Source organism: Teleopsis dalmanni, chromosome 2, assembly GCF_002237135.1.
Source record: "Teleopsis dalmanni isolate 2A chromosome 2, ASM223713v2, whole genome shotgun sequence".
Lineage (NCBI taxonomy): Eukaryota > Metazoa > Arthropoda > Insecta > Diptera > Diopsidae > Teleopsis > Teleopsis dalmanni.
This window is the reverse complement of record NC_051847.1, coordinates 220,820,375-220,846,084: the sequence shown is the minus strand read 5'-3', so window position 1 is coordinate 220,846,084 and position 25,710 is coordinate 220,820,375. Positions and strand designations below refer to the sequence as shown.

Here is a 25,710-nt window from a genome sequence, read left to right as displayed (position 1 = left end):
ATAATTGAATAATATATTCAAAACGTAAATAACAATAAGAAATATATATAAAAATAATTATAATTAATATAATTAATAATTTATTGTATATTTGTGATAGTTTGGAATCAAAATTTTGTGTAGTTCCTTATGCAGATAATAAGCTAGTAAAAAATCAGTTTAGAGTCTACTTCAGTATATTAAATACTTTTAAATCAATTGCTTAAAATTCTTTTTAAACGGTGTTTATTATATTCAAACAGTTGTTAAAGTAAATAAATTATGTTATTTATCTAATTAAACTACAAGTATTAATTTAAAAAGGGTAAACTAATATAATTTTGGTAAACAATCATAAAATGTAAATATTTTAGCAAACAAAATTTATTATAATTGAGTTTAAATTCTATTAACTTTCCGAATATATATTTTTACTGTATTTAATATACACATTTGTAATTAAAACTGCAATTGAAATACTAAAACTTTGATTTAATTATGCAAAACTTTTAATAAAAGTTAAATACAAAAAACGACCATAATGAAAAAAATGTGAAAATGTAGAAATTATTTATCACATTTTGCTGCCATATAAACAAATTAATTAGTGAAATATAATTCATAAAAATAAAATAATAACATATTATTGTATGCTTGTAATAAAACGAATAATAAACAATCAACAATTTAGTTACAAAAAATGATACATTTTTTATTAATAAATAAAATATAAACAAACATATATATGTATTCACACATGAACTGAAAATATTTTTATGAAAAAATAAAAATTATTAGCAAAATATTATTGTAAAGCAAACATGTCACAGTGTTAAAAATGTTGCCATACATAAATTTTCAATAGTGAAACATATAAACAATATTTTTTATTTATTTTAATTTTATTTAATTTATGAATTATTTGAATTGGATACCTGCACAATTGGCCAAAACTAAACCAACGGATTTTTTAATAAAAGTTCCCACCACTAAAAAACACCAAACTCTTTTTACGAACATTTGCAACACTACCACATCATGGCTAATTTAAACAATTCGACTCTCATGCTGCTGAACAATTTCGTCGCTGCCCATACCATCAGCAGCAATAACAAAAACGACGATTATATTGACTTTTCCACCAGCAGCAGCTTCACGACGAGCAACAGCAATAGCAACAGCAACCCGAACACAACATTTTCGGCGATCAAAAATGACACGGAATTTCTTGAATTCTATGGCGAAATACAAAGCCTCGTATCCATAATTGTGCCCATCTGTTTTGGCATCATTGCAGTGACTGGCTTTTTTGGCAATACTTTGGTTATTTTAGTGGTGCTACTGAATCAACAGATGCACTCAACAACAAATCTGTTGATTGTAAATTTAGCAATTGCGGATTTATTGTTTGTTGTCTTCTGTGTGCCATTCACAGCTGCAGATTATGTTACAGATATTTGGCCTTTCGGAGATCTCTGGTGCCGTATTGTGCAGTACCTAATTGTGGTGACGGCGTTTACAAGCATTTACACACTGGTTTTGATGTCAATAGATCGATTTTTGGCTGTGGTACATCCGATACGATCACGCATGTTACGCACAGAGAAAATAACCAAAATTGCTATTTTTACCTTGTGGACGGTGATACTGATTATATCGTTGCCAGTACCAATGGCTCATGGAGTGTTGGTAAGTAGAAATATTTCAGGAGAACAAAGAAATTGAAAATTACACATAATTAAATTTAACCTGCATATGTCGCTACGTCCCACAGAAAACAATTGATTACATTTGAAAATTAATGAGACTTCAATAGTTTCTTGCAGCATTTCAGCAATATTCTTTAAGACCTCGATTGAGTTGGGTTTGGTAATAATAATCATTATATTAATAATTAAAGAAATGGGAAGTACTATATACGGCGATACAGATGGTATTTTGTGAGAACCCCAGTTATTGTAATCGATCATCAAGCTTTTGATAAATTTGAGCATATTTACAAATCTACTAATGATTAGTTTCGGACCTTCATAGAAAATCTGTTTCAACATTTCAACATTCAGTTTACAAAAGTGGAAGATATTGGACTCTGAAAAGACCATTTTTGTTAGATGGTTTTAGGTTAAAAAGGTTAAAACTGGTTTCAAAAAGCCTCAATGCCTCATTTTATTGAAATGGGCCCTGTCAGAAACTAGGTGAGAATATTGATATGCTCTCTATTTACGATAGAGTGTAAATTAGAGACTTTTCTAGATCATAAAATAAATTTCGTTGTCTTCTTAGTTTACTTAGTAGTTGCTGAGTTGCGTCTCTTTCCAGTACTTAAGGTTTTCTATTATGTGCCATTTCGCCATAGCTCAAGTTTAATTAATTGACATTAGACTTTACGTTTAGGAAAACCATTAGCCTTTTTGCTGCTTACACGTTTCGCTGCCTACACTTGCTACAAGATAACATGATTATCTGGCATGAATATTGACGAAATTTAAGGTCAGTAAGTCTATTTAAGGTCTATTTGTCTAAAGAGAAAGATAAATAGATGGCAAATAATTTTGTTTGGAAAGGAATTAGAAATTTGTCCATCGATAAGGGTTCTTGGAAACAAGATCTGCTTTAGTGTTACCATCTTCAAGATTAGATTTATCTATCAGATATCGACAGGGATTAAATTGATTTTAAATTTCTTTACTAAATTCTATTTTTTTTTGGAAAATAATGATATGATATAAGACATCAAATACTATATCCGATGTATACAAATGATCCAGTCTTCTCTAGAATCAGAAATGATTCTTCTGTGTGGTATTAGAAATGCATATATTTAAACACTATTAAGAATTGTTGCTTTAATAACATTTTTTAACAGTTTTTTTACAGCAACTGCGGTCAGAACGCAAGTGGAACCACAAAAGTATCTTCCAAATTTGAGAATTTCGGTAGATAGTTTATATTTCTGTCTGGATTCATGAAGCTGTTAATTGATTTGAAAGTGACAGACGCTTCTCAGATTTGAAATTACTTTATATGGAAGCTACTAAATTAGAAAGTATTGAACGTGCTAAACATAAAAGAAATTTAAATTTCAACAAATTTTTTTATGTTGGCAACCCTAAACTAACCCTAAATTAAAATGTTATAGTCTATATTCCACTCCTTCGTATACTTACAGACCGACTTAGCGATACAGAAGAAATTTCGACTTAAAAAGCTTTTTGAAATGTTAGTAACCTTAAACATTGACCTTAAGGGTAAAAAGCAATTTTTATGTGTTTTATATTTGTAGTTACTTTTTATGTGTTTTTTGTCAGTGTATATTGTATATAAGGAGTCATTATATAAATTTCATTATAGCAAATAAAAATTAATATAAGAAATAATATTAAAAAAGTATTATAGTAAAAAAGTTGAAAACCTAAGAAGTAGTTGTAGATGTACAACTTTTTGCCGATTCAGTTATTGTTTCTATTTTTCTTATTGTTTCTAATATCGCAATTGAAATCTCATATTAAGTCGTTATATAATAAATTTGAAATTCGGAGTCCTTTTTTAAGTTTATATTTCACTTAGAAATTTACAAAAATATTACTCTGCTTTATAATAATGACATTTTTCTTGACTTCAACATTTAAATAGATAATGTTCAGTACTTTTTATTTTGCGAGATACATAAATACTTTATTCTTTTTAATTATTTTTAAATACTTTAAAATTGTTTAAAATTTTCCACAAAATTTGTTAAATTTTTATCTTATTTTTAATAGCACATATGTTTTTTTTTATTTTATTTTTTTCATTTTTCTTATCGGTGTATTTCATTTATAATTTAAGACATAATATATTTCGTTCAAGTACCAATACGACCTTTCCTAGCTAACATCGAAGAAGAAATTCCTCAATTTATTGCATTCAATCATCGACACCTTGTTTAATAACACAATAATAAAAAATAAAACAAAAATAATTAAAAGGTGTAAAATTCACCCACTCAAGCAATTTGCTAATTTTAATTGAAAGCTTGTATAAATAGCAACAATTTCCACTCAGTGTATCTTGTATATTTAAAAAAAAAATTATAATAATTAAATTTGAAAAATTTATGAGAAGATGCCCCTTGGTGATTCAATTATATTATATGCTCTATTATATAGTATATATTATTTTTAAAAGCTGTGAAATGATTGAGCACATGAAAAATGAGATCGAAGCTTGCAAAAATATATCATCTATATACATACGCACATAGGTCTCTGATTGATAAATGGTTTTCAACCGAGAAAAATCGCTACTGGCGCTACATTCCCTACGCTTATTGTAAGGTATTCTTCTTCAGCAGAACAGAGTAGAAGTTGCAAGCGGTATATTTCACGGGTCGCCATAGACCCATAACAAAATGGCTCTGTCCAAAGAGATAGATTGTCGACTTTGCTAAGATGCAGACGAGACTTCCAGTCACATTCTCTGTGATTACCCAGGCTTGATCTGGGCCAGGAGATGGTCACTGGGTCAAGAACTACTCTCCCGTTTTGATATTAGGTTAGGGTCGGTTAGGGTCTGTTGCAGAACAAAAGATCAACCATGGTCGCAGTGCTCTGCTCCGTTTGGAGCTGTTACCTCATTTATTCCCATTCCTATACATACGCACATATACATCTTAAAAGTAAAAGGTTATTAATACTTTTTGATATCAAAAACGAAAGTAATACTTACTTTTAATATCTTTTTCACATTCATTTTCCACTTTATGTTTTTGCCGCTTTGGTTCCGTTTTTATTTAGTAGTAGTTTTTAAGTAGCAACTCATAAACAATGTGCAATGGTGAATACGTTACATTAGAAAGAACATAAGAATGACATTTGCTCTATCTTTGTAGCAATGTAGGCATCATATCTACTATTCTAGATATGAATACCTCTAGCGAGGTAAGGCGAGTGCACAATTTGTTAGTTCTTATTCATGAAATGTCTATCACATATCTTGCAAAAAGGATCGTAATAGAGATATGCCAAATAATTAAATAGTCATCTTTGCCATCATTGTGAAGCAAAACAAGACGAGTAATTTTGCCTTATAGTTAATTTTCCATACTTTCTTTAACAAATATATTTATTATCGATAAATTAAAATAATTTATTATGTTGATAAATTAACATAATTTCAGAATTTTTAATAGTTACTTTTTTCTATTTAAGATAACTTTCAAAAGTGATATTTAAACTTTTTCTAATCCTAACTTTTCAACAAGATCTTGTTATATCAACTAACACCGAAATTAACAGACGTAAGCTTTAACATAACCAATAATAAATAGTTACACTGTTAGTAACATAGTATTTCATCATATAGTCTGTCTACAGTTTTTCTTATATTTAACTAAACTTTTTCTAATCCTAACTTTTCAACAAGATCTTGTGATATCAGCTAACAACGAAATTAACAGACGTAAACTTTAACATAACCGGTAGTAAATAGTTACACTATTAGTAACATAGTATTTCATCATAAAGTCAATCTACACTTTTTCGTATATTTAACTATACTTTTTCTAATCCTAACTTTTCAACAAGATCTTGTAATATCAGCTATTAACGAACTTAACAGACGTAAGCTTTAACATAACCAGTAATAAATAGTTACTCTGTTAGTAACATAACATTTAATCATAAAGTCAATCTACACTTTTTCGTGTGCTTAGCAACTTTGTTCAATATCTATTTTGACATTTATGATAATAAAGATACAATTTCTTAGTTATGGTTAAAAAATTGCAATATTTATTTTGTCACGTATATCGCAAATTAATTGTTCGGCTTATCACAAACTACCTAACGAAATATATAAAAAAACTCATATGTCAAATTACGAAATGCTAGCAAAAAATTGCAATAAACTAGTGAATAATGACTGTGATGTAAATAGAACAGACGGCGATTCCACTTGATAAGATAAAATCATTACAAAATTATTTTTTTTTGAGAAAAAGTAAATAATAGCAATAGCAGAATTTGACACAAAAGCAAAAAAAAAATATGTATATAACCATAAAAATATAAGAATAAATTTTATGAATAGAAAATTATAATATCAACTGTATCTGTCTGTTAATTAATGAAAGCACATTTTAAATGAAATTCAGATTGACTTTTTATTAATGAAAAAATTTTAAGGTCTTAAGATAGAGTAAAATTATGTGTTAAAGATTTTATATATTTGAATTGAAAGTGCAAATACATACAAATAAAATTTAATATCATAATACGGGTAATTACAATTCAATTATGTATTAATCATTTGGTATTCATTATATTTTTAAAACAAACAATTTATTTCATATTGTTTTATAGGTTAAGTGAATACGTATATTTTTTTAATTATTTAATAATAATATTTTTCGCACATCATATGCATAAATATTTTAACAAGGAAATTAAGAATTTTTATTATTTATAATTGCAAAATTCGAGCAAGAAACTTTGCCCAACCGAAGCGAACAATTAACATTTTCACGTACTCACGCATACTGACGCATACCGGTACTAGCACAGTTTGATGTATACGAGCTTAAACGCCATTAAAAAGCAGTAGCCGTGGCTTTATAACCGCTAAAAACAGACAAACTTTTGTTTATATGCATGCAAAAAAGTCTTGACAACCTGAAAGAAGCAGCGGCGAAAATGAATTTCAATTTTATTCTTTCGTTGATTTCATTTATTTTTGCTTTGGTCTTGGCAGGTTCGAAACACATGTAAAAAATCTTTGCTTCACTCTTTTATTAATTATTTGTATTTTAATTCAATTTTTTCACTTTTAATTGCTTTACTTTTAAACATATTGTTCATTTTATATTGTATTTTAATTTGTTTTCGTTTTAAGAATTAACAAGAAAATACAAAACAACAAAAAAAAACAAAAACAATCGTTTTGTCTTAAGTGGCCTTTAGACATCAACGCGCGTTGACAAACACACGAAATCTTCTCTCTCCATTACACATTAAATTTACCAACAATTTTTTAAACACGCCTCCAGCAAACAATGCAAAATTTGTTCACTCATCAGTAGTAAAGCAATCGCTGAAGTGTCGACAGCGACTGCTATGCGTAATTTCCTTACGAAAAATGATGTTTTACATTTAATTTATAATTTTAATTTATATATTTATATTTATTTTTATGATTTCAATTTATATATTTATTTTTATGTATATTATATTTTATATAATTTAATTTTTTTTTTTGGTATTTTTTAATAACAAATTTTCCGTAAATGCACAATGCAATTAATATTTAAAACAAAATTTTTATTGTAATTTAATGTTTGGTTATTTTTTTTTAGCCCAAGGTTATTAATATTTTAATTCCTCTTAATAAAATGTTTTGAAAATTAAAAAATTTTACCTAGGTAGAAAATACAAATATTTAAAATTAAATTCATTCATATTTGCAAAGCATCGCATGCTAACGACAAATCATGCGTGCATTTAAACGATGTTTACGCTTCCATTTCTCAAAATAAATAAAATTGTGCAAGCCGACCAAATCCGACTGTATATGCAAAAACACGAGCATGTTTGAAGAAATATCAAAATTTTTTGATTTTCGTCAACACATTTCTTAAAATTTTAAATGTTACTATTACACAAACAAATTTCGCATTTCACAAAGTAGGAGAAAAAAATTCTCATGTGAGAGCGATTTTTTAGTATATTTGTTGTTTTATCTGGGGCGTGTTTTAAAAATTGTTAAAAAATTGTTTGTGTAATGGCAAGCGTGCGTTGACAACGAACGTTGCTGTCTAATGGGCCCTTTATACTCGCATGTACAAAAAGAGAGCAGCAGAGCAGCAGAGCAGCAACTCTTTACGTCATATGCAATCATGTTCCATGTTTAAACATGAGCAAAGAAGTGTTGTGTTTCTGATGTGAGTGTGAGTATGTGTGAGTATTGAAAATTTTTTTTAATTTATGTGCACGTTTACGGTATTTTGAGAAGCTTCAGCTACTTTGCCACTTAACATATTTTTTTTGTTGTTGTTGCGAAATGCTTCTTAGCTTTAAAGTGAATTATTAAGTACGCAGGCAGTTTTAACAGAACACACCTATTAAGCGCGGTGCAGACTATCATACTGGTATGTCATACGAGTTGCGCTCTCTCTTGCTCAAATTTCTTCTAGCGACCGAATTTGAACAGGTATGACACACAAGAGTAGCCAAAATTTTTGAAGAGTGCTTTAGCGGGTAGTGCTGTGAAAATTTGTGTGTTTAAAATAAAATTTTAAAATTGAAAAAATTGATAGTTAACGTATAGGTTGTGCTTTGCTTATAATTGATTATAATTTTGTATATTTTATATATGCCGCGTTTTTTTTTGCGATCTTTATATTCACAGCTTTGGACATCCCACAAACAGCGATTACTTTTATTAACATTCGATGAAAGCATCTAAAAATGCTTTATCTGCATCCATATTCATATTTTTTTTAGGTTTATTGGTCATTAAGCACAGTAGTTAAAATGAAAAGATCAGTAAAGGACCGTAGTTAATTTCATTCACTACCTGTAAAGTTTCTTAAGAAATTTTTCATAAATAGATCATACAAATAATGTATATATATATATATATACATAAGAATGTATATATCTTCATTGTTTTTCAAGAAATTTGATCATTTCCATATTTTTGTTAGTTAAAGGTTATTAACATTTAAAATTCTTTTATTTTAATAACAAGTTTTAACAAAGAAAAGCATATTTAGAATACAAAGTATTATATCTTAAATTTAGGTTATTAATTAATTGTTATTACGACCAATTTTCAATATGTTTTTTTATTACTGGGCTTAGATCATAAATTTAACGATGTTTATATATAGATGTTTTTTTAAAAAAAATTTTACTTATAATCATCGTTTATAAATTAAAATAAAAGAAAATAAAATATTTAATAAATTAAACAAAATATTTAATATATTACATAAAATATTTAATTGTATTTTAATTTTTTATAAGAATTTTATGTAAAAATTTATATTTTTTTTAACTAAGATACAATTAAATATTTAACACAAATTTATAAGTGTAATTTTAATAATAATAATAAATACATTAATAATAAAATAATATAAAACATATTAAATTTATATTATAATTCTACATATTCCACCTGCTTACAATAAATTTGCAAGGCAAAAATGCTCTTGTATGACGTATGAATCGTTAGGGGTGACAGACTATCATACACAACGCGCATGCGAGAGCTGCTCACCAAAATTTTGGTGAGCACGCCAACACGTTGGTAAAGGTGGCAGACTATCATACCTGTGGTGTCATACGACGTTTTTCTCTCTCGTATGACATACCAGTATGATAGTCTGCACCCCACTTTAGGAGAGACTAAACCGCCATCAACATCAACTGCTTTATCAAATAAAAAATAAAAATCTGTGAAGCATCATAAACAATTTTAAGTATTTCTTATATTGTTATTTCATTTTAATTTGCTTTTTGATTTCGTTTTCTTAAATTTGTTGTTGTTGGCATGTAAACAAAATAGCAAAGCACCGCAATATAAACAAACAAACAAACGAAGCAGCAAGCAAACAAACACATACCAATGCCGTCTAGTTAGCGAGTATATATGTGCGTGTTTGTGTACTTGTACAACAAAGCATACCCGACATTTTGTTGTGCAGGTGTGTTTTTTTCAATAATGCTTTTTATGCTTTTTCCTAATTTCTTTGGCGCGGTGTAAGGCGAGGCAACAATTTGTCAGTTCTTGTCAGTCAAATGTCTGGAACTTAATTATTATTTTGTGTTTTTTCTCAAAATTCTCATATTGAGTTCAAAGCACACTGAAAGCCAAACAGGCTGGAAAACGCGTGGAAAATTTCAATTTAAATTTCAAATAAGCAGAAAATATTTAGAAATATTTAAAAAATGTTTCAAGATTTTCAGATTGGGTTAGGCTATATTTTTTTAACAGCTTGCTAAGCATAGAGTATATTAACGCAAAAGCAATGTGAGTTATATGTATAAATTTTTATAGTAAAATGCGGAATTTTTTACTGAAAAATTGAAATATTACAGAAATCTCACGATTTAGTCACGATTTAAAATAGGAGGATTCACATCAACAGCTTGGGGGCATGAGAGACATGGTCACGTCAAATTCAAAATTATTGTTGTTTTCTATATAAATTATAAAATTAAAGATGAGAGAGAGATTCAAAATTTTTGTTGCTTTCAATGTAAATTATAAAATTTAGAATGAGAGAAATAGAGAAATTTTGATTCAAATTTGATCACTGGGACCTCAAAACAGTGTTGCTTAGTAATAAATGTCAGAATTCACGTTATTTAGAAGTTACTATGTATGTTTTTGTATGAATTTGTGAATATATTTGAACAGAAATAAATATCACGAAAACATTATCGATAATAAACCAAAACACAAACAGTCAAGGCTGATATCAGTATTTTCTGGCTTGTGGTTTATTGGAGAGCAGTGATTGGAGAGCAGTTAATTTATGTAAATCGTACTTTAATCATCTTCAAAAATGAACTTCAAAAGTGGTTAAAATGCAAGGACTGGATGTGGCTGTAACAAACACATGTAACAAAACAAACAATTGATTACATGGATATGACGACAAAACGGTGCGAAACTCATGAATTGGGTTACGATTTTAACTGATGAATAGACAATATTTGCACAATTAATATAAAGTGTTTCCACTACATCATTAGGTGTTTCCACTGCCTTAATAAGTGTTTACATTACAATAATTTAATAACCAAATAGTGAATATCTTAAGAGATTAGGAAGGTAGGAGTTATTAATTAAATTTAATGAAAATACTTAACAAAATGGAATATTAAATATTCCATAATATAGAATATAAAATTAAACCAAGCTTCGGAAAACATATTTTTCATTGTTTTAGCTAATATTTTTAAAAATTTATTACTCATTTTGGTTTTTAATTTGTTGTTTTCACTGTCACATTTTCTATTTGTTTTTAAAAACGTTGGCACACATGGCCTCCACAATGAAATATTCGATATAGCGTTCTCATAATTGAAGTTAAACATAATTGAAGATAATTGTACTATTTTAATTCAATTATTTCAAACATAAAAATGCAACTAATTGCAACACAACTCGTAAGTTAATTGAGAAAATAAGTCTATTGAGGCAATGCAGGTGTGTTATAATACAGTTATTCTAACAATTTTCTAACATTTGTATGTATTTTATTTATGATGAGAATTATAAAATTCTAATACAAACTTCTATTATATATTTGTGATTACTTCATTATTTCAGATAAATTTCTATCCTTAAATCAAGCGTTTATGATTTGGGAAGTTATAATATTCATTGAGAAGAAGATTGATAGAATATATATCCTGAAGGTTATCCGGAAGGAGAGTTTACCTTAAGAACAAATCGTTTTTGAATTTTTTATCAAGGTGGCTTAAATTTTATAAAAAAGTATAAAATTTTGATTTTTAATGATTTTGACTGAACTCTATTATTTCTGAAAATTGAATGACTAAAAATTGACATTGATCAAACTACTGATTTTGTCGAACTATTAGACAAATAGAATTATAACTGAAGTGGCATCTGGCGACCAAAATTGGATTTTCAGTACACAATTAATCCTACATATTTTTAAACAATCGATTTTCGTTACCTTGGACTTGACTCGCTTGAAAGAAATTGTTTGCTACCTTTGAAGCAACTCGCAAAACCCCGAATAAGGGACAAATTTGTAGCTTAATACCATATATTTAATTTCAAAGTGCATATACCCTTTCCATAAACTCGTTGTCTGTTAATATATGCAAATTTTACCTTCGAAATGTGTTATTAAGCCATGACTTATTTGGAAATCGTCAAAAATTATTCAAAAAATTACTTTCATCACTTTATGTTTGTAATGATTTCATTTCCTACATATATACTGAGTGTAAATTTCACAGTACACTTGAATATGCAGTTCTTAATCGTATGTAATTATATCGAATAAATCATATAATTAAGAAGAACTCTCCTTAGCTTCCACTTGAGTCAATTAAGTCAAGCAAATGTTGTTACTTAACTCATTATGTATGGCTTTACATAAAATTAAATGCTATTACAATTACAATGTTGATTACAACGCCTTTTACCGAGTAAAGCGTCTGTGCGTTAATTAAATTCTTCACCATTTACTCTACTAATGATGTATGCTGCATAATGACAAAATGCATAATTGAAAACGATTAGCAAATTGCATTTGCCAAAATATGCATCATAAAAATTAAATTATTAAGCAAACTACACACCCATCGAATTCGGCGCGGTCAGCCTGGCGTATACGCAATCTGCGGGCAAATGTGTGCAAAATTAAAAATTGTGTTTTTCATTAAATGTCGATTTTAACAATTTTCCAATTTTCACACATCAAAACTCAAAATTGATCAATTTTCATTTTAATTTTTATTTTTGTGTCTCCAACTCTTTACGAACTTGAACTGTTGTTTGATACCCTTTACCTGGCAAATAGCCCAACCCGGCAACCAACCGACGTGAATCTACCTACAGAAATCCAATGTGAATGTAACAAATTAAATCATAAATTGAATTGAAATTTTGTAGTTTAGATTTTGAATTTTCGGTTTGATGATGTATCTGTGCTTTTCTTTGCAGTTTGATTACGATGCTGAAGGCACATTGCAGTATGCGATGTGTCAATTTATGCAGAACGAATTCGTCTCGCATTCCGCGTACCAAATAATATTCCTATCCAGTTCGTATCTGCTGCCATTGATGATAATTAGCGGCCTGTATGTTCGTATGATAATGCGATTGTGGCGACAGGGTGGCGTCCGTATGTCTGTGGAATCACAACGCGGTCGCAAACGCGTAACGAGACTTGTGGTGGTTGTGGTCATAGCATTCGCATCATTATGGCTCCCGGTGCAGGTGCGTATGAAAAATTATGCTCAGATACGGGTATATAATTTTTGATTTTTCCACATATAAATGAGTAGCTTATTTTCGCGAAATTTAAGTATACAGGATTGGTTTTTTTTTAAATTGTAAATTTCATATCGAAAAATGTTCATTTTTGTGTAATTAAGATATTGTAATTTCATATATAATTTCATCGTTTAGCTCATATTAATGTTGAAGGCATTCAAAATTTATCAAACCAACACCAAAACGAAGGTGATACTACAAATTGTGGCACAAACACTGGCCTATACGAGCTCCTGCATTAACCCTGTACTCTATGCATTCCTATCGGAAAATTTCCGCAAAGCTTTTCGCAAGGTAAGTACAGTTAGAAGTAGCGGAAAAGTAATAATTTTATTGGTTTTCTTTTATTACTTGAATTAAAATGAACAGAATAAAGAGTAATTTAATCTGGCTAGTCATATCTGAGTAATGGCTGCTCATATTTTAGTGAGGTATATAGATAATAACTAATAAGGCAAATCTATATACATATATATATATTATTTATATAAACAATATGATGTAAAATAACGAAGACATATTTATGGGATCTTATAGTTCCCGAAATATGAATATTACTAATTAGTTTAAGAAGACTAGGTGCAATTTCAATAAAATAAAATAAACAAACAAAATGTTCGTGAGAGGCATATATACTTCGAGACTTTACAATCGATTTCATGAAATTTTTATAGCAAATTATTTTGTAAAAATAAAAATGTTACGCTATATATGGTCCTGGTAAAGTCCAGTTTGGGGCATCTTTGGGAGTTAACCCAAAGATGAAAGGAAAATATTTTATTCAAAATTACAAAAAAAAAAAAATCAAATAATTATAATTTTAAACAATGAAAGTTTAAATATTGCAACTAAATATATATATATAAATAAATATATAAATAAATGCAACTAAAAATAAAATTGATGAATAGCGTAACAAACGTTTAATTATTAAGAGAATTACGCTAACAACATGTAGTATAGTTGAAACACCCGAACAACGTAATGCGGACTTTCAGGCAATTTATGTCTGTTGTAATAAATTTAGTAAATTAAAAACAAATTAGGATTTAATGGTATATTTTAAGTGTAGTGAACAAAAACAACAAAAACAATGCTACTTAATACTAAAACAAAAGAGAAGCGCATTCAAATTCTGTTGATTTATAGAAATAAATGTTTATGGACTAAATATATGCAATATCAATATTTTACCTTTAATATAGTTGCATTTATTGAAATTTTTAAAATATTTTTGCCTTAATTACATACTTTGTTTACACGTGCAGATATCAATAAGCAGATTTTAAGTGGCTTTATTATATTAAAAATTAAATTTCACCCAAACTGTGAATTGATCTCTGAAAATAGTATCTAGCACAAATGCTTTGTATTTCGAACTTATTTTGAAAGTCCATAAAATATCGATTTTGTACCGGTCTGCCACTCGAGGTCTTTCGTTGTAAACAGAAATGATTTACTCGCCGAATTTACAACTTCAACATTTAACATTTTTGCAATTTTTTGAAGGCAATTCAGCTGCTTTTCGTTATAAAATATTTATTATTAAATTCGTTTATATTTGCAACCCAACCTATAAACAAAACACGTCTTTTCTTTTAAATAAGTAATTATGCAGTAAATATAAAATGGATTTTGCTAATTTTTATATTAAAAATTTTACGCATTCAAAATCGGAGAAAATTTATGTGTACAGTGATCTATAAATTATATTGACTATACACATTATATCAAATTGTTGAAAGGGTCGCTTCAACGACGAATAGTTCAAGCAATCAGATCTTAGATCACTCATTGAATAATCAAGAAGCTTATGAGGAATACACAAATTAGTCAGTGAGATGGAAAGGACTCTACAAAAACCCCTCAGTTTTCAAAGAGTAAAAATACCTAGATGCACTAACTCGGAAAAGGCTCAACATAAGATGTTTTAATACAAATAATTAAATATATATTTAATTAAAAATTTGATCTCATTATCGAAAGAACTCCTCCTGACCATTTTTTTAACTGAAGTGGCTATCTTATGATTAACTGAATCAAATTTTGTAGAACAATGAATATTGTAGTTGAAATAATTTTATATATAATATAAATAATAAATTTTACAAGCAATGAATATGTAATTAATTTAGTATCAGTCATTTTTCTTTCTAGCTGGACTATACTCAGTCAAAAATCAATGATTATTATATATGTAAAAATGACATACCCCGTAGATATATCAGTCTTTTGATAGGTTTACTTTCGATAGGTTTACATTCTGGAAGATTAGGTTTCCCTTTCAATCAAATCTAGGAAAACGATGAGAGTGCCTCGCATCTACTATGTTTTTGCTCATGCACGATGGTAATTCAATACTTTAGAAGCCTCCTTTCTTAAGGATCTAGACCAATTACAGGACCTGACATTAAATAGCATTTTAGGCTTCGCCAAAGGTTCTAGATAATTTTAAACCTCGAGTTTTTTCTATATATACGGTAACACAATGGGCCAAAGGGCTTAAGTCTATTCACTTAGGGTCGCCGGTATAAAATTTTTCAATAATTGTCATTATTGAAAACAAAAATGTTCCTCAATACCTCTTCAAACAATATATATAGTATTTGTTTTCTCTTATGTTCGACGTCTACAATCTGATTCAGAAATGCTAAACTTCCTTTTGTAGCACTAAAGTCCTGTCTGTTTAAGTTTTGATCACACTCACTACTATGCTAACTGCTAGAGTTAAAAATACCAGAAACTATAATTAAACAGTGAATCTTTTCTCACCTGTAACATCAGATCCATTCAGATCTTTTCAAGTTACATTACTTGTTCGTATCTTGTAATTTCACGTTTTGGTGAACCTCATGATTTGGTGATTAATCAGCAGATGAGTTTTCTTTTCTTTTTTTGTAAGTTTATGCAAAAAATAATGTTTAAATAGACCATCCTTACTTTTTCGATGCTTTGAAAATAAAAATCTGTCAAGTTATAGCTGAACTATTCTCAGTTATGTACTCGTATTGCCAGAGTCATCTCAAACTACTTCAAAATAATTCAGTACTTCTAGATATCTCATCGACGTATAAGGTATACCGTTTTGGTAAATAATCAACTTTCAATCTCGAAATGTTTGTTTAAGCACTCCATTTGATTATTTCGAAAATAAAAGCCAGATCCATCCAAATGGATGAGCCAACAAATAGACAAAGCTATTATAGATTGATTCGATTCACCAAAGCGATATCTTTGATGTTTTTTTTTTCACTTCGCTATGAAAATCTTGACAAATTTTATACTTTTCACACGCTACATAATGCATAAGTTCGTTCCTAGTATCTCAACATATACTCGTATCTAGAAAATATACGAATATTGAAAAAACATCAATGTTTTATTTATTCAAACACTATTTGATGTTATAATAAACTGAGCGGATCTTCTATTTACCACTAAAACTGAACCAGCGAATTTATATTCCCAAGTTTATGAATTCATTGGCGATTTGCAGCAGATGTTTAAGTCGTAAAGGAATTAATTTTTTTAATGCTTTTTTCGACATATGAAATTGTTAGCATTTTATTCGAACGACTTAAGTGCGAAAAACATGTTTCCACGAACGAGGCACTTCTATGGGACTGGTAGATCAGAGACGACGCAGTGGGTGATCGCGCGTTTTCACATGAAAAAGTAGTAAAAATTTATTTATGCAAAAATATAATAAAATTTAGAGAGCTTAAAATTTCTTTCAAAAAAAAAATATATCTACAATAATTAAAAAATTTAAAAAAAAATTCCTATAATGAATTTGTTTATTTTATTTATATTTTTTTATTTACGCTGTCCGAATTAATAACACAATTATGATCAACTGATTGAAAAATTTTCGATATTATTAGAAAATTCATTTTCTTTTTGGCAACACTAAGCACAATAAAAATGAAAATCAATTTTGTAATGGAAAAATTTAAATAAAATAATCCTATTAGAAAGCAATAAATTATCATCTTCAGAAATAATGAAAATTTGAACTTAACTTAATTGAAGTTATGTGAGATAGATGGAAAAAGAATTGCTTTAAAATTATTTATAATTTATGTAATATTGATATATGATATTTCACTAACCTTTAGTCTCACAATAAAAAATCTTTTTTCAAAGAACTTCTATATTTTTTCCAAGTTCTATCTCGAAAATTGGAACTTGTATTATATTATATTATTATATGTATTTGTCTTGAGAAAATACTTAAAACCTTTAAAACCGTTATTATTATTAAATAATAGGCATCCCGACCTAAAAGATCCATTATGGGCCTAAAGGCCCAACTAAGAGAATTCTGGACTATTTATAAATCTTGTAATTGCTGTGAGCTTAATTTTACCTACTTGATTTGGGATTTAGATTGCGCATCCAAGGACATGTTCTGATGTTTCCATCTCCTCATGACAAAGTCGACAGGAGTGACTCTCTAACACACCTATAATTTTCATGTGGTAATTAAGTCTACAGTGTCCTATAATTAGTTCAGTGTAGATTTTAATATCGTTTCTGTTAAGGCCAAGGATAGCATCAACTTAGATTTATTATACATATACGTATATAGAATTACCTATTTTGTGCTTTTGAAAGAGAACGTTATTGCAACACGATATTAAGATTAAAATTTTAATTAAACTCTTATTACACTCTTTTTGAAGCAATTTTCAACGACCTCTTGACCACATGATAATAGATTAGTGATACCCTGACAGATGTTTCCCTTTAATCCATTGAAATCTTTTGATCTTTTCTTTTGAAATCTTTTGTAACTTCTCCAAAAAATTTCCAGTAGTGACAAATCATGTTAACTTTGTAGCTAATTCATATCCACGTAAAGTAAACGAGACGTCCAGGAAGTTGTTATGTAATAAAGCCAATATAGGAAGTGTTATGCAGCTTATGTCGCCTCCTATTGAAACCACATATGTTTCAGATCCTTTCTTGAATTGAACTCAGTGCGATAGTGTTAAAGCTATAGCCATATTAGTTGATGATTTTTCTCACTCATTCGTCTTTTTCAAAGAGTAAGGCACATGTTTGTCTCCAGAACAAACAGTTACAAGTTGAAGAGGTATTGATTTTTTCATCCCAGATATGAGAATATGCCTATATTTTCTATATAAACTAAAGAATATGTGACATTAAGTATTTCAAATCTGAAAAGATAGACGAACTAACTTTTCAACTTCAATGTTACACTAAATATAACTAAAATATAAACACTGATATGAAAATAATACAGTTATAGAACTTATTTAACTAACTGTGGGTTGTGGGCTGTGAAAATAAAAAAATAACTGAATTAATTACTTCTATTGAGTATAGTTAACGTATTTAAATCAAAATTTAAAAAAGGACTTCTTCAGCTTTTAAATTTTGTGTTTTATGCAACAAGACACGAAGGACGCATAAAATGGTATTAATTTTTTTAAGGATACAGTGAAGAGCAGAACAAATAAATAAATATTTAGAATACATAACATTTCAACAATAAGTAAAACAGCAGAAAATAGAAGAAACAACAACTAAACAATATATACCAAATTAGCAGTAAAAGCTGCAGCATTAATTCTTACCGCATTTTATGCAAATAGGCCCCGAATAAGGAGCCGGAATTTAAATAAAGAAATTAAAAGACGGAAAAAAGTAATATAAAAGAAAAAGAATATTTGGAAATAATGACTTTGTGACACCCTACTCTTTCATAATGAAATCACATATAAAATATTTTTAAGGAATTAAACACTATACTGCATTCATTAGATATAAGATTGTTTATTTAATTGATTTATATTAATTTTAGTTAATTTAGTAAGACTAAGAACAATGACTAAGTTCCAGGAATAAGGAATATTGAAAGGGGGCGAAGTTCCAGAGAGGGTTTAAACTATACATAAGTGTGGTTAATAACTTCGCACAAACTCCGACTGGTGTTATGTTTAGGAGTAGAGAAGAATTCACTATCGTGGTAGCAAATAATTTCTGAACTAATCGTGGACTGTGATCATAAGGGTCGCACAGTTCATGTATTTACTGGAGCACTACTGAGGTACTGCAGCCCAATACCTCAACAGTGTCGTATTTGCACAAGTACATGTATCACAATGAAGAGGAGGCAGAGTCTAACAATCACTTTGTACATATGTTTTGATCTAGGTCTACAGAAAAAACGACTGCAATGTTTTGGAGGTCTTGTTTTTTAATAGCGTAGCAAAGTGGATTTTTCGTATTTCCTTGACTTCAACCGGAAGACAGAATTATAATGGATTTAAGTAATATATGTACGTGTGTCGAAACTATGGATTAGTTTTGGTCCTTAGAACGTGTGTTGATACAACTATCAAAACTTCTGCTCGGTGTAAGCGATTGCACACGGTGTGATCTATGATGCCTTAGAGAATTGAGTCTCAGCAACCGTTGTTATCTCCGTGTGTAATGGAAATATATTAAAGTGGGCAATAGATGACACTGAGTAGACGTGTTTATAGTTGTATCAGTACACGTCCCTTCAACCAAAATATTAATCCATTTTTTCAACACTTATATTACTTTCGACGTACTTATATTATTTGAAACTGCAAAGCAATGCAATTTTTTTGTCCTAATCTGAAAAGTTATATAAAAAACTAAAAAGATCAAGAAGACTCTCTGTTCTTTTACTTATTAAAACTTCATAAGTCCATTCAAAAATTCATTAAACTACTTCTACTGGAATGTACCGCCTCAAAAATAATAAATGTAAGTAAAGAAATTAAACCAAAGCAGAATTGATAGATTTTCTTCTTTTTTCACTTTTCGTTGCTTTACATAAGCAACAAATTAAATGAAAATTCTTTCGAAAGTTTAAGTCCGTCGTGCCGGTACCACACCCACTGCGACCACTGCTTCTCTTGTGGCCATTAATGTTATGCGTCAATTTTTCATTAATTTCAGGTCACACTCTACGAAATGTTTAAATATTCTTTAAAGATACTTTCTTCTGGAAACTTCTCCTTTCGTTTTAATTTTTCTGTTCCTTTCACTTGATTTCTTTTCTTTCTCAAATTTGATTCGCTTTTAATTACTTTCTGGCATAATTTTAGGCTTTTAATTACGGCACGGTCACCACTTGCTGATTTTGTAAATGCCCGACGTTTAATTTGTATTACTAATTTTGTAATTTGAGTTTTATACTCTCACCTCCTCCTCTGGCTCGCTTTTCAATAAATAAAATCGTTGAACTTAAAGGCGAAATTGTATTTTCGGCAAGCAACAACAAAAATGGCATTGCATATTTATGGGCGTCAATACGGCATGTAATGCGAAACATATAAAATATTCTTATACCGTCTACTTCAGTGTAATTTATTTTGCATACAAATTTTATTTAAATCACTTAACGTTAACGATTGATATATTTGTCAAGTCATTAAAACGTAATTAATTACAATACTTTAATTAATTTTAATTGCTGTAATGGCTTAGTTGTGCCGATAATAATACCAGAAACAGCAGCTACAGTCACAGGAGCAGCGGGAGAAGCCAAATTCAATAGGCATTGTACAGGCGTAATAAATATAAAATTGTTTCCTTTAGCCATAAAACAGTGCCATTCCCGCAATGTGCATAGTTCTATTTTCAAGCTAATCAAATGCAAAACTGATGGCCAACGATTTTAGAGTGTGGCGTACAATTTCAGGATGTCGATTCTGCTGATGCCGCCGAAGCTGCTTCTGGTGGTGCAACAACAGCGAGCATCTAAGTAACGAACTTTGTGGATACAACATTGACAGCACATTCAGTCTCTAATTGAATACTGACATGACTTTCCTATATCACAACTCTTTGATCTGGATACTCGTACGAGTACGAGTCTGCAAAAAATATGTGTATATACCGCTGTGTAAAAATATACGAAGCATTCGGTTTGCGGCTATGAATGTGGCTGGAATGGATTTATACACTGGTTCATACCTATCATGGCAGTGGCAGCAGCGTTTATAATGCACTCATGTTTTATTCAGCAATACTTTTAGCGCAAATTTGCGCTTGGACACTTTATTGCCTTTTAGAAAAATGGCAACTCGCATAAAATATTCGAAGCATTTATTGTTTTTCCATTTTACTTACAAACATAGTTTCGCAGTTTTTCAGTTTTTCAAAAAAAAAAATAAATTTCTAATAAATTTCGCACGCCACTTTTTCTATACTAAGTACGTACATGCAATTTCGAATTGTTATTTCGATTGACTAGAAATGAAATGAAATTTCTAACAAATTGAAATTTATTCTATATGCTTTGATTTTCACTTTAGACGAAATTCTACACTACTTATTTGATACATAAACTTTGACTTTTCAAAGCAATAATATCATATATTTTAAGCTGAGCTAAAGATCTTAGGTCTTAGCACTTTTAATGCCCTAAGCTAGTTTACTACCACGTCTCTTATCTACTATCGAGATCCACATAAATAAAGCTCTCAGTGCCAATCTAACTATTGATATCTGTGTAAAATATATGCAACTGTTCTCAACGACACCGCCAGTTATCATGCACTGCTCAATATGATCTAATATATCTCGCACATCTGAGTTTACTATTTACGTAAAGTAAAAGGAAGTGATAAGTAAACCCTACTTAAAACCTTAAAAGTGCTAAATAAGATTAATACGATTAGACGTAAAAAGACTTAATGAAAAATTATTTCCTGAATGTAATGCAACTTCATTTCTGTTACACTGGGTAGTCGCCCTACTTTACCCACCATTAACGCCGCTACTATACAGAACGATTTCATGAAATCGGGAAAACAGATGGATTTAGTAATGGAAGCACTGTTCCTACAATAATGAGAATATTAAAAGAGAAAACAAAATATACCAATAAGAAACGGATAAAACAACTTTAGGAACTATTCACGGTTTTTTTCAATAAGCCGTTAGTAGGAGTAGGACAAATTATAGAATGAAGTCAGTGACTATAGTTTATGATTATGGTTCACGTTTATAGTCTATTGGACTCGTGTGTCTGCCTGCTGGTAGTGTTGACGCTCTTAGCAGTAGCTCATGGCACGGTGGCTAGACCGGTATGCTCGCTGGTTTTGGGGGTAGGGTCCTTGACAATTGAAAAATCGCTACAAACACTATAATTTTTTAGTGAAAAACATGTCACGGTTTTTTTTTGTTGTTGTCTATAACGATTTTCCAGTTACCAAGAATCCCACCCCAAAACCGGCGTAGCCACCGTGCCGGGCTCGCCAACGTGCCATGAGTGACTTCTGAGAGCGTCAACACTACCAACAAGCAGACGCAACAGGACATCGTACTTGGACATTAACTGAATATATAGAATTTTTAGACTTTAAGTATCTTCTATCTATCTATATAATTTTGATCTTTTTGTTGATGTTGATGTTGATATAAATCTAAACTTGTAAACTGAGTCAGTCTGATATAAATGTATACAAACTTAATATAGAAATTTAGATTCATATTAACACAGACAATAAGATTAGGATTTAATAGATAGGTATATAGATGGTACTTTAAATCAAAGAATTATATATAAATGTTTAATAACTAAAACTTTTTTCGAAGAATTCTTTTAATAAGTAAATATACCCTGTATGGTTAGCAAAACAATTTAATTAATTGAAAATGTTTTATTACAGTACATTACGATTTGCTACTTTTTAAATTAATACTAAAATAGATCTATAAATTTTTGATATAAATTTTGAATATACTAATTTTAAACACTTGTATCCCTATTGACCGTGTCCTTAAACGTAATGACATAATGTAATGCTTATTAATGAAACAAATAATTGTTTCATTTAATTGGTGCATGTATCTATAAATTGCATGTATTGACCCATATCTGTACGTGTTACAGATATTTCTATATATTGTGTGTATTTATTGTGAAATACTCGTATACAATCGAATCATTTATAGATACAAACAAATATAGTATATTAAAGTGGCGTCAATAATGAATTCCAAACAAATCTGCATAGAAGCTGTGTTCGCTTTTGCTACCCAAAGTTCCAGAGTTGCAGAGTTGCAAAGATGGCATTATTGAATTATTCTATACATAATAAATGATTTTTGAGGGGAGCATGCGAAGGGCATATCCCTCAAGTATAAACTCCCTAAAGTCACATTTACTACTCATTTCCTGCATAAGACGATAATGAGTGAAATATTTCAAATGTAATACTGATTTGATTCAATTTGATTATGATTCATGCTGATTATGATTATGATTCCGATAATCATGATGAAAGTTAAATATTTTCGCTAATCAACAAAATTTTGGCAAGTCAATCAAAGCGAAATGAGATACATAAATCATTTATGAGGAATTTCGAAATAAATGGTTTCGAGCCAAATTCACACACAGAAATGAGTAAATACAAATAAAAGTAGTCGCAAGGGCATGTCGACGCCCTGGTAGTATGTACTACGTTAGCAGTCATCAGCACTCTCAACAGGATAACAGCAGCAGTAGGGCGGTCAGCTACTGTTGACCCAAAAGGACTTGAATAATTGAATATCAAATCTAATCCTTCAAACTTTACGCACAACTTAAGTTCTATCGAAATATTAATGTATGTATGTATGTATGTATGTGGGACTTGGGAAAAATGAAAATGGAAAGAAAACTTTAATGATGAAAAGCACAAACAGTGGCGAAGAAGCACAGCAAAACAAGTTGTTGCCGGTCAGTTTTGTTAATTTAGTCAAACATTGTTTGTTGCTGTTGTTATTGTTGTTTGTTGAGCAGCAATTGTTTGCTCATGTAGACAAAATGACACATCATTAATCAGACATTAACGCTGCATATACTATACACCAAGTTTATCCACAAAGTGTTTACAGGTCTGTCAGTTAAAGTGTAGAAAGCGTTAGTTAAGCATTGTGTCAATTTTTTCTTTAACTATGTCATTTTTTTTTGTTTTGTTTCCTTGTAAATTATTTCAATTCATTTTATCCACAACTTTTATGCCTTTACAGGTTATCCCGTGTTCTGAAATGCCACCGAATTACACGCTACAACAGGAATTGCCACCAGCGAGAAGGACATCCTACGCCAGGACATCGACTACGGGCTTATGAGCTACACACAATCGGCAGGTATAGAAGCAACAACAACAGCAGCAAACGTAAAGTACTGCACTGGCTGGGTATGTTGTTGCGGTATTAATAAATTACGAGGTAGAAAACAATACTAAAACCGAAAATATTAGTCAAAACAAGCAGCGAATATAATAGATATAATAAACCAAAATATACGAGCATTACGGAAATATTTTGGTATCTGCACATTGTTTTCATCATTCCCGTCTCTTTATTTGGTTAATAAGGCAGTTGCGGTGCTGCTGGCGTTGTTAATTAACACTTTAGCTACTTTCTGTGTCGTTTTGTTTGAATGGTTAATCTGTCCGTCTGTCCAGCTGTCTGTCTGTCTGGCGATGAATTTCACAGTTAATCTGTCTACGTACTTCCACAGTTGTTTGTGCTGCTAGCGCAACTTTTGCACAACAAATACGATCCCATAAACACAGCTGGTATACATAGAGCAGGCAATGGTTATCGCAATGTGGACACATTATCCTTGCGTCCGTCATCCTAGTCAGCGTCGAGACAAAACAAGGGAAATAAAGGAAAAAAATAACAAAAATTGATTTATGTATTGACATAAAGCATATAAAAAATAAACGGCGACTCATCAATATATTAGTGCATGATTAAGTGAGTTCAAGGATAATGTTCATAATGAACTTGTTAAGTTTGAATAAAATGATGGAATTGATTTTCTTTATAAATATTTACAAATATACCAATACAAAAGTACTTATGTATGTAGTCTTCTTTCACAGTATCGTTAAGGAATCGTAAGTTAAAGATAATTCAACTAATTTAACTTAGTTAAGCGCATTCATTGTATGTTTATTTTATTAATTTTTAAATCTATTAGCAAATTTACTTCAATGTTATAATAAATTTAGGTGTAGTTTAGTGAATAAACTTAATTCAAACAATAATAAAAGCATTCAAATAAGAATATTGTTTTATTTATTAAAAAAAAAAATTCTTAGTACTTAAAGGAAAATAACCCAAAGAAGTTAGTCACTTAAATATATATACAATACTTTATCTGTTTAAATCAATTTTGTGGTTTATAAGATTTGGAAATATGTAGTTTAAACAATTTATGAGATCATGTAGGAGTAGGTTCCTATAACCCTGTTGTTAAAAAATCGAATTATAAGATACTAATTAAAGTACTGACTATGGCAGTTACTCAATAAATTATTTAAAAATGTAACAAATAAAAAACTCCTACAGTATGAAAACTTAAAAACTTAGTATCCTGTCTCATTTATGTAGAGAATTAAATCAAACAAATTTCGAAGAGATTTTAATATAATTCACTAAATTTTCTTCGTTCATTCCTAACCTAGTTAATACGCTTAAGATATAGTAACTATTCAAACAATAGAAAGCAGTATGTGTACATTCCCTTTGGAAAGCCAGGCCGTGAACTCTGACAGAAGAAAGACTGCTAGAGTTTCTTTAGATGCACACCATATCATTCATATGGATAACTATAAAAGCACGCTGTTTCAAGAATATAAGAAGCAAACATGATTCTATTTGATTAACAGAACCTGTTTTTGCATTAAGACAATT

At 29.6% G+C, this 25,710-nt stretch overlaps 2 protein-coding genes across 3 annotated transcripts in view; one reads left to right on the top strand and one right to left on the bottom strand.

The window, feature by feature from the left end:
• LOC119681024 (lateral signaling target protein 2 homolog) overlaps positions 1-25,710 on the bottom strand; it is a 420,855-nt gene that overhangs the window by 78,084 nt on the left and 317,061 nt on the right. The gene's annotated exons all lie outside the window — the stretch shown is intronic.
• LOC119682715 (allatostatin-A receptor) lies at positions 1,018-24,836 on the top strand. The gene is made up of 4 exons (XM_038096209.1): positions 1,018-1,668; positions 12,670-12,945; positions 13,138-13,296; positions 24,031-24,836. Exons 1-4 carry the CDS (start codon positions 1,018-1,020, stop codon positions 24,130-24,132), a joined length of 1,188 nt encoding a protein of 395 aa, XP_037952137.1. The 3' UTR covers positions 24,133-24,836.